Raw genomic sequence first — 10,000 nt, forward strand, 5'->3', positions numbered from 1 at the left:
TTGGATGGGGGGGGGGGGTCTGGAGGCGGCGCTGCGATGTGATTGGTGGTTAGTGTGAGCGCTGCGATGTGATTGGCGGTTAGTGTGAGGAGGACTATGGGAAGCGGGAGTGTGGATTTCTCGCCTTTGATGTCTTGAGGCTGCGCTCGCTGAGGGGAGAGAATGGGGGGGGGGGCAGGGTGCTGCTCAGTGGAGTGTGTGTGTGTGTGTGAGAGAATGTGTGTGTGTGTGCGTGTCTGCGCGTGTGTGCTTGCATGTGAGTGTGAGAGAGAAGAGAGAATGTGTGTGTGTGTGTGTGTGCGTGTGAGAGAGGGAATGTGTGTGTGTGTGTGTGTATGAGAGAGAGGGAATGTGCGTGTGTGTGTATGTGAGAGAGGGAATGTGTGTGTGTGTGTGTGTGTGTGAGAGTGAGGGAATGTGCGTGTGTGTGTGTGTGTGAGAGAGAGGGAATGTGCGTGTGTGTGTGTGTGTGAGAGAGAGGGAATGTGCATGTGTGTGTGTGTGTGTGAGAGAGAGGGAATGTGCGTGTGTGTGTGTGTGTGTGTGAGAGAGAGAGGGAATGTGCGTGCGTGTGTGTGTATGTGTGTGTGCGTCTGTTAATCTGGGCCATTGTGCTGCTCTGAAGTGAATGATGTCATGTTTTAGTTTGAGTGTCTTAGCCGCAGCACTCAAGTTCCTCCCTCCCTCCCTCCCTCCCTCTCCCTCTTTCTTTCTCTCCTTCTTTCTCTCTCTCCCTCTTTGTTTCCCTTTCTCTCTCGCTCCCTCTCTCTCTCCCTCCCCTGCTCTGCTGGCTGATAAAGACCGGACAGAAGCAGTGTGAAACTTGTGGAGCAGGTTTGAGGGCAGAGCTCCATTGTGTTTTAATGGCCTTTGATAGACCAGCGCTGACTCATGTGGTTCTGTGGAGTGCACAGCTGCTGCTGTTGCTGGGCTCTGTGCGGCAGCAGGTGACCCTTACCTGTGTGGGGAAGCGCCCTTAAGCCCAGCGGACGCTCCGGCTTCGCTTGGCTCAGGTAAAATTTCCACCAGAATGTCCAGAGATTTCCGCTCAAGATGATGTTTGTACTGACCCTTTAAGTTACAGTACGGCATTCTGGGTAGTGTAGTTTTTCTTATTCTCTGGGCCGTCAACATTGTTTTCGTAGCACAGACTACGCATTGTGTTGGAGTCTGTTCTGGTTTTTTGTTTTTAGGTCTTTTCTCATGGGAGTCATTCATTTGAACAACCAGACACACTGACAACCAGACAAACACGCCTGTTTTTAAGTTTTTTCTTTTGTCTGTCTTTAGTGGAGGTCACAGAATAGCAATTAAAAGTATCTGAGACATTTTGTTTGTGTCGACATCTTGCATTCACACAGACTTATTTTCAGATTATTTTCTCTAAACATGTGACTCACCCTTGAACATTTAATACATGAAACCTTCAGTTTTTTTTTTTTGATGCGTGACTTCACTGAGATGAAACCTTTCGAAAGATTTCGATCTCACATATTGCTGCACAGACGGTAGGTGTGGCTTCTGTGGAGGTGTATATCGCTGCGAGTTTAGTCACCTACCCACACTCATTGAGCCTGCGATGTGGTTGTCCCAGACTCTTTCTGATGGAGAAGCAGGACACTGCCATCCATTTACACAGCTGGATATGTACTGAAGCCATGCAGGTTAAGTGCCACACTCAAGGGTCCAGCGGCAGTGCCCCACTCAGGAATCGAACCTGCGACCTTTAGGCTACAAGACCAGCTCCTTTCCCGTTACACTACACTGCCGCTCAGCGCATAATGCCACCGTAGAAACTGTTAAATATAGCAGCTTTCGCTCATTACAGGGGGATCATTAAAGGGATCAGGTTTAACAATAATCTCAGCCGGAGCTTAATACCCCCCCCCGCCTTTGTCACGTCTTGCGTTACCTCAGTTGGTTTTCCGCTGATTTCTTTTGATGTTCAAAAAGCGGCGTTGGAACTCGCCGCGCTGCGTGTGCCTACCGCCAAGCCGCGCGTCCCGGAGAACTTACCGCCGCAGATCCGTAACCGCGGCAGTTAGCCGCTTTAAAGTGTTCAGCTTTTTCCTGAAAAGTTTCATGTGTTGAAGCGCAGAGGTACCCGATTTCAGGCGGCTGTGAAACGTTGGTGAAGAACAGGAAACCGTGTGGATCTTTAGGCCTGTGTGCCAAACCACTGGTTTCCGTGGAGATGCTTCAGGAATTACTGGAATCTGTCTCTCTGTGTTGTTTTGACTGTTGGTGCGCTTTGTTGTTTTATTTCAGTTTAAATAAGATTGGATGAATGCAGACACCAGGGCTGGAGACTTCAGAGATTGTGTGTGTGTGTGTGTGTGTGTGTGTGTGTGTGTGTTTGAATGTGTACTGTATGTGTGTGTGTGTGTGTGTGTACTGTATGTGTGTGAACACTCTGTGTGTGTGTGTGTGTTAATGTATGTGTGCGTATGAACAGATATGTGTTTGTGTACATGTCTGCCTCTATGAGTATGTGTGTTTGTGTGAGTGTGTGCGTGTCTGTGTGTGTTTGTGTGTGTGTGTCTGTGTGTGTGTGTGTGTGTGTGTGTGTGTTTGTGCGTGTGCGTGTCTGTGTGTGTGTGCGTGTGCGTGTGCGTGTGCGTGTGCGTGTGTGTGTGTATGTGTGTGAGTGTGTGTGTGTGTGTGTGTGTGTGAGTGTGTGCGTGTCTGTGTGTTTGTGTGTGTGTGAGTGTGTGTGTGTGTGAGTGTGTGAGTGTGTGAGTGTGTGTGTGTGTGAGTGTGTGCGTGTCTGTGTGTGTGTGTGTGTGTGTGTGTGTGTGTTAGTCATTTCACAGGGTGTGTTCCACACCGGACGGGGGTGTATTTGCTCTGTTCAGCTCAGGCGCGGTGTGATGTACACAGAGACACCGTTTCCCATCATCACCTGTGAATCCGCACAATGGCCACTGATTGGCTCCTCTGTCCTCCATCTGTGGCTGTGTGCGTGGCCTCTTTCTTCTTCCCCTGTTTTGGCTTTTGTTTTGTGTGATTTTCAATGCCCCCTTTTGTCCACACCCAGACACCCAGCCAGACCTCTTTTGTTGTCATTTCCCCGAGCCCGTTTACTCTCTGGTAATGTAAAGGCCAGTCAATAATTCTCCTAAAATCCACTGAGGCGAGAGAAGCAGTACGGATACGCTTCACTGGAAGCGCTGGCTTCCTGGTGATTGAGCGATAGGGTCCCAATCAAACCGGTAGCCAAAACGCTCCCGTGTGGGGAAAACCAAATCCGTCCGATGGATGTAAAAACAGATATGGGTCAGGTGTAAACGGGCCTGTCTGTGCAGTTGGGGGCGGGGCTTTGTGGGGGGCAGGTCTGTGCCCTGATTGGTGGATATGCGTTCTCCATGTATGCTTAGAGGATATCTGTCATTTAAACAGCTGGAAGATCAGGGGACTGGTCAGGAAGTGTAGACATCTGGACCGCATGAGACCGGTACAGGAAGGGGGGTGGATTTGTCCTTTGGCATCTGCTAATTTGACATGTACATGTACGTTGGTGGAAGCACGTGTACTTAATGACTCATTTCATCTGTTTATACCAGAGTGTGCTGCTTCTAACAGATTTCAGGGTTGGGAAAATGGGTATCAGTATATAAGTTATTAAGACAATTTGAAAAGGAATCAAAAACTTTTTATCTTTTATAGCTACAATGTAGAGATGCTGTTAAACAGTACAGGAATCAGTTTGGGAAACTGACACTGTCGTGTATTGCAGGGGAAGGGAAGGTGTATGTGTGTGCGTCTATGTGTGTGTGTGTGTGTGTATGTGTATGTGTGTGTGTGTGTGTGTGTGTGTGTGTGTGTGTGTGTGTGTATGCGTATATGTGTGCGTGTGTGTGTGTGTGTGTGTGTACCTGTCATACACACCTGCGTTGTGGGGACATGTGACCTCACATGCAGTCGCAGTGAGACCGGCGCTCCTTTCCGCCTCCTCTCCGTGGCGTCTGCTCGCTGTGCGTCTGTCTGAGCGTCGCTGGGAAACGTGCGGGAAGTGGGTCAGGCCCCCGCTCTTAACGCTGAGCGCTTTACAGAAACGAAACGCCCGTGCAAGCCTCGACACCTTCCGGAACCTTTCCCACCTGGTTTGGAGCCCGGCCCCGCGAGAGAAGCACTTACCTTTCCCCTCCATTCACTCCCACTGCATTGCATTACATTTCGCTGAGCTTGTAAACAGAGCGACTTACAATGCTTACATTACATGACATTACATACGCGACATTGATACAGTTGGTTTATTTTACTGAAGTAATTCAGGTTAAGTAGCTTTTGCTCAAGGCTACAATGGCAGTGCCTGGGAGTCAAACCTGCAACCCGCAGTAGCGCTGGACTTGGGGAGCTGGTCTCCCCCTGGACTCAAACCTGCAACCTGCAATAGCGCTGGACTTGGGGAGCTGGTCTCCCCCTGGACTCAAACCTGCAACCTGCAATAGTGCTGGACTGGGGAGCTGGTCTCCCCCTGGACTCAAACCTGCAACCTGCAATAGCGCTGGACTTGGGGAGCTGGTCTCCCCCTGGACTCAAACCTGGCCAGCTCAGGGTGTGGGGATTCGGGGCGACCAGCACAGTCAGTCTGTCATTTCTCGTCAGAACGTTTGAAACGCGTTGATGAAGACGCTTTGACCCAGCGGTGCCCTCCACCTGTAAATATGATAAAATATCTTTTTTTTTGCAGCAGCAGCAGACACAGGTCTGGGCTTTGGTTTTTGCGAAGCTGTTTGATGAATGCAGGAAAGATCAGCTCGCCCTGATAGTCTGAAAGGAAAAAATCGCTCGATCTGAGCGTGGCAGCTGCAGCATCTGTGGCCCCGGGGGGGGCGTGGGGTTGTGGAGGGGGGGGGCGGGGGAGTGAATGCTCCCTTTATATATTTTTTTTCTGGGATTTTTTTCCCCCCTTCCTTTTTAACTTTAATGCGGAATTTGGTAACCATAGCGATACTGGCCGCGGCCGTCCCGGGCCGAACTCGGGGAACCCACCGTCTGGCCCAAATGCGCCCGCCCGCCCGCTCCGGGACGGAGGGTCTCGCTGCTCGCCTCGCGTCTGCCGTTGCCGGCGGCGACAAAAAAAAAAAAAGCGCCATTCAGCCCGAAGAAGAAGAAGCAGCCGCCGGGGTGGCCCGGCCATCACACTCTCTCACACAGTCCGGGTATTAAAAAACCCCCCACTGTCCGCCCCTCTCTGAGTCGCCCCGGGCTGACTCAGTGATTATGCCGGGGCATAAAGGGGGACTTTGTGGTGCTCGCCCCCCCCGGAGTATCGGGTGAATCCCGACGCCAGACACCCTTCCCCGGGACTCAGAACGGTGTCTGTCTGCCGCCGCCGCCGCGTACGTGAGAGTGGTGATGTCACCGAGACTGTTCTGTGGCGGAGATTTGTTCACCCGCCTCTCGAGGGGTTTTGGCTGACTCAGCGATTTTCTGGGTGAAGAAGATACGCGTTGAAGGGCTTTGAAAGGGTTTGGAAGGAGCTGCGAGTTCCAATGCTAATGCTGCCACTTGCCCATAATTTTTTTATTTATTTATTTATTTTTTAATTAAGGGTTTATTTGGTTTTTGTGAAAGGTCCAGTTCTTGGATCTAATCATTGGATCTAATTGTTTGCGCTGTCCATTGTGACAAATGTGCAAATCTTTCTCATGAATTTTTAAATATTCCATTGTTTGTGAGTCCTAATACAGCTGTTGTTTATTAAATGTGGTTTCTATGTACAATGTGAATTGTAAGAAAACTTTTTTTATGTGGCAGTGGGTTTGACATCCTTTCTCCCTCTCTCTCTCTCCCTCCCTCACTCTCCCCCCCCCCAGACGATTACCACCTCCCTCCCGATGCCCTCCCGCCGTTGCCGGAGAGCCTGCCCCCCCATAGCGGTGTGATCTCTGGGGATCCGACGGGCCGGTTCCGGGTCTCCTCCTCTTCCTCCTCCTCCGCCTCCTCCTCCTCCTCCTCCTCCTCCCGCTCGTGCGGCCGCGGCGGCATGGACTCCACGGACAGCGAGCGGCCGGTCAGCTACGGCTCCACCTCCTCCTCCGCCTCCTCCAGGGACAGCCGCTGCTCCCTGGGGAGCCGCTCCACGCTGGCCTCCTCCTCCTCCTCCGCCCACTGCCACCCGGGCCTGGGCTCCGCCCCCGACCGCGAACGCGACGCCGGCGCCATCCGGCTGGAGCTGGTGCCCGCCCGCCAGCTGGACGAGGAGCCCAGCCCCGCCCCGGCCACGCCCCCGGCCACGCCCGCTGCCACGCCCACCGGGCCCAAAGTGCATTATGTGGACCGGGTGGTGCAGGAGATCCTGGACACGGAGAGGACCTACGTGCAGGACCTGAGGAGCATCGTGCAGGTGAGGGGGGGGGGGGGGGGGGGTCAGGGGGCGTGGCCTAAAATGGTTCCGGAAACGGTATCTATGGTAACACTGCACGGGGTCATGGAACACGGCCTTGGACTGTGCGGATGTGAGTGCTTGGTTTCGTTGGTTGGGTCAGAGTCGTTGTGTTAAAATGAGGGTGGCAGTTGTGTTTATTAACTACTGTGAATTAATTGATCCATCTTCCCATACAAAAACTGTGCGTATAAACAGGAATATCATCTATTTTTATTTTTGAATCTGCCCTTGCTTTGCGGTACATACTATTTTGAGTGAAAGGGCGCATAATTTTATGGCTGGTAAACCCAGATTGCGTCCATGTACTGCCATGCCAACCGTGTCTGTGAAATGTTTTTTGCAGACAAGAAAAATTGTGTTCTGTGTGACTCAAGTTTTAAAAAGGCATGACTAGAGATTGGGTTTTTCAGACCATGTAATCTGAGCCGAAGCTTCAGCCAGATTAATGCTGTAATCACACGCTGCAATCAGATGAATGGGGTTTCCTTGCAACATTACCTCAGCTACATTTCCAATAAGAACCAGGCCAAGCACACAAATATGCCCTTAAAGGCCCACAGAGACGCACACACACACACCCACACACATACGCACACACACACATACCTAAAACCACACACACATACACACACACACACACACACACACACACATCGCTCCTGTCCTGAACAAAACCGCTTTGCTCCCAGCCTCCCCCCTGTGCGCTAAACCGCGACGTAGCCTAGCATACTTTGGGCCGCCATCGCTTCCCTAAGACAGGCTCCCCTTTGAAAGCTGCAGTGAGGGGATTAAAAGGCAAACAGTCATCCAGACTTTAAAGGCTCTACGCCTGTGAGCACACCGTCACCGGGGTCAGTGTGTGTGTGTGTGTGTGTGTGTGCGTGTGTGTGCGTGTGTGTGTGTGTGTGTGTGTGCCGCCCTGGCGTTCCCGTGCCGACGGCCAATTACGGAACTCCGCGGCATTCCAATGACCGGTGGGGGTGGGGGGTCCGGCGCTCCTTCTGCTGGCAGGACGCCATGGAGGGGGGGGGGGCTGAGCTGGCGGTTTGAATCCCTGCCAGGACCCTACCCCCCTCACCCCCCCCTCCCCACCTCTCGGGACGGGCCCAGTACCCAGTAGGGTCACCCTTGTTTGGGGAGAGGGTGCGTTGTGTTAAAGGAGCAGTGTGCGGGGAGAGAGACCTAATGACCCAGTTTACTAACTCTACAGAGAGAGAGAGAGAGAGAGAGAGAGAGAGAGAGAGAGAGAGAGAGAGCGAGGGGGAGGGGGCGAGAGAGAGCAGGGGGACAGAGAGAGAGAGAGGGAGAGCAAGAGGGAGAGGAAGGAGAGAGAGGTGAGTGGGGGACAGAGAAGATGGAGAGGTGAGGTAAGGAGAGGTAGGTAGAGAGAGAGAGGGAGGGAGGGAGGGAGAGGAAGGCGAGAGAGGTGAGTGGGGGACAGAGAAGATGGAGAGGTGAGGTAAGGAGAGGTAGGTAGAGAGAGAGAGGGAGGGAGGGAGGGAGGGAGGGAGGAGAGGTGAGGGAGAGAAGGAGGTAGAGGAGGTATGCAGGAATGTAAAAGCCAGTTGAGGACTGTTCTGATAATGAACATGGCCCTCATTCGTTGACCCAGAGTCTCCAAATGCAGACGTCTGATGGCATTGAGTGCACCATGTGATAGGAGTATAATTATCACAGGCACAGATGTCTGGTCATATTTTTTTTTTGGAAAAAGCTTTAAGAATGCTTTTTGAAATGTAAACTTTGTATATGTACTTAAGCTTGCGTCATATTCCAAAACCTGTGTGTGTGTGTGTGTGTGTGTGTGTCGGCGTGTGTATGTCTGTCTGTGTGTGTCTGTGTGTGTGTGTGTGTGTGTGTGTATGTGTGTGTGTGTGTGTGTATGTGTACCAGCACGCACGCTGTCATGATTCCTGGATTTGAATAAAGGCTGAAGTTTATTTGAGCTCTCCTGAGAGCTCTACCCCACACGGGGAACACACATTTCTTTTTGGATGGCGGTTTGTTTCTGTCCGTTTCCAGGAATAAGCAGTCCTGACGGGAAGCCGCAGCTCAGCAGAAGTTTTCGATTGCGGGGCTCAGCTCGTGCACTCTGGAGAAGTCACGTGATTTTAGGAACTCCACAGCGCAAATTATCATGAATCTGAGTTAGCATTACTGTCGTTACCTCATTTCACAAAGTAGAGTTGATTTCAATTTAACACTATATTTGCTTGTTCAGATTTGAATATGACATAATTAACAAAAATTCATGTCACTGTATGCAGAATTCACCATTAGATTAAAATCAAAGAGTCACTTAGCTTTGTTTAGCTCTGTGAACCATATAGTTATTTAGAACCATATATATATATTTTCCCCACTGTACTATAAAATGGTGTCCCATAAGGCTGATGTCCCAGCTAATCCAGGACTAACCAGGCCTGAGGTTCATAATGGAGGGATCGGCTGCCATTGGTCAGCTCAAACCAGTATAATTGCAACATTTGTTTTAGACATGTATGTGCGTGCAATGGGATCTTTCACACACGCACTCACACACACACACACACACACACACACACTCACCCACGCACGCACTCACACACACACACATATGCACACACACACACACACATACACACACACTCACCCACGCACGCACTCACACACACATATGCGCACACACACATTTTTTCTCCCTCAGTATCTGTTCGTTTGAGTTATTTGAGGATATTTTAGTTTTTTTGTACCCCTGTCCGGGACAGGGGTTTGCCTGGTGCTTTTTGAGGAGGGGGGGTGTGGGATCCTGTCCTGCTCTTCTGAGGGGGGAGGAGGGGGGGTGGTCATCCTCTTTGAGGTCTCTGACACCCCAGGAACAGCTGAAAGTTAAGGACAGGCGGTGCATTTGGGCTGTGGCATCTGCCTGTAGTCCGAACAGGAAGTCCTAACTCTGTAACCCCCCCCCCCCAAAAAAAACACACACACACCACTCCCCTAAAAGAGCGTGGCATTGGAGCACTTCAGAGTTCCTGGCATGGACATGGCGATGGTGATGATGATAACGGTGATGATGACAGTGTCATCATTTTTGGATTCCACAATAATCCATAATAATCCATTGATAATCACGCCGTTCTCGTTTTAATGGGCAGTAATTTAGTGTTTTAGTGTCTTTTGCTTTTCGCCTGGTTTTAGGCTCACAGAAGTACAGTATGGATTCTGTTATGAGTGCATGGAGTGGATTACCGCGACTCCCAGGCTCAACAGAGACCCTTTCAGTGTTTTTTTTTCCAGGCTTGTTTGTATGACCGGGTGCAGGCCCGGAGTTGGGTTAAATAACGAGGCCTGTGCGGTCACTCAGGGAGACCGTGTGTTAATGAGCAAACCCTCGCGGTTTTCTGCGGGGAAGTGTTCGCGTGTAGCTGGGTTTCGGCGGGGTGCGCTGGGGTCACCCCCGTGGGGGGCGGCGGTGGTGGGGCGGATGGGGGGGGGGGGCAGTTCTGGCAGGTTCTGACGAGAGGAAGTGGCCCCCGGATGGGCCTGGTGGAAAGGAGGGGAAGGGGGGGGGGGTTACCCCAGGTCAGGTCCTGAGACGTTGATGGGTGTGGGATGGGGTGGGGGTGG

At 51.6% G+C, this 10,000-nt stretch overlaps 1 protein-coding gene across 1 annotated transcript in view; it reads left to right on the top strand.

Annotated features, from left to right (window-relative positions):
• Nucleotides 1–10,000, top strand: part of LOC118230380 (pleckstrin homology domain-containing family G member 1) — a 37,043-nt gene that overhangs the window by 1,202 nt on the left and 25,841 nt on the right. The window contains 1 exon segment of the mRNA XM_035423353.1: nucleotides 5,823–6,352. Coding sequence (XP_035279244.1) covers nucleotides 5,823–6,352 — 530 coding nt within the window.

This window comes from Anguilla anguilla, chromosome 6 (genome assembly GCF_013347855.1).
Source record: "Anguilla anguilla isolate fAngAng1 chromosome 6, fAngAng1.pri, whole genome shotgun sequence".
In the NCBI taxonomy this organism is placed as follows: Eukaryota; Metazoa; Chordata; class Actinopteri; order Anguilliformes; family Anguillidae; genus Anguilla; species Anguilla anguilla.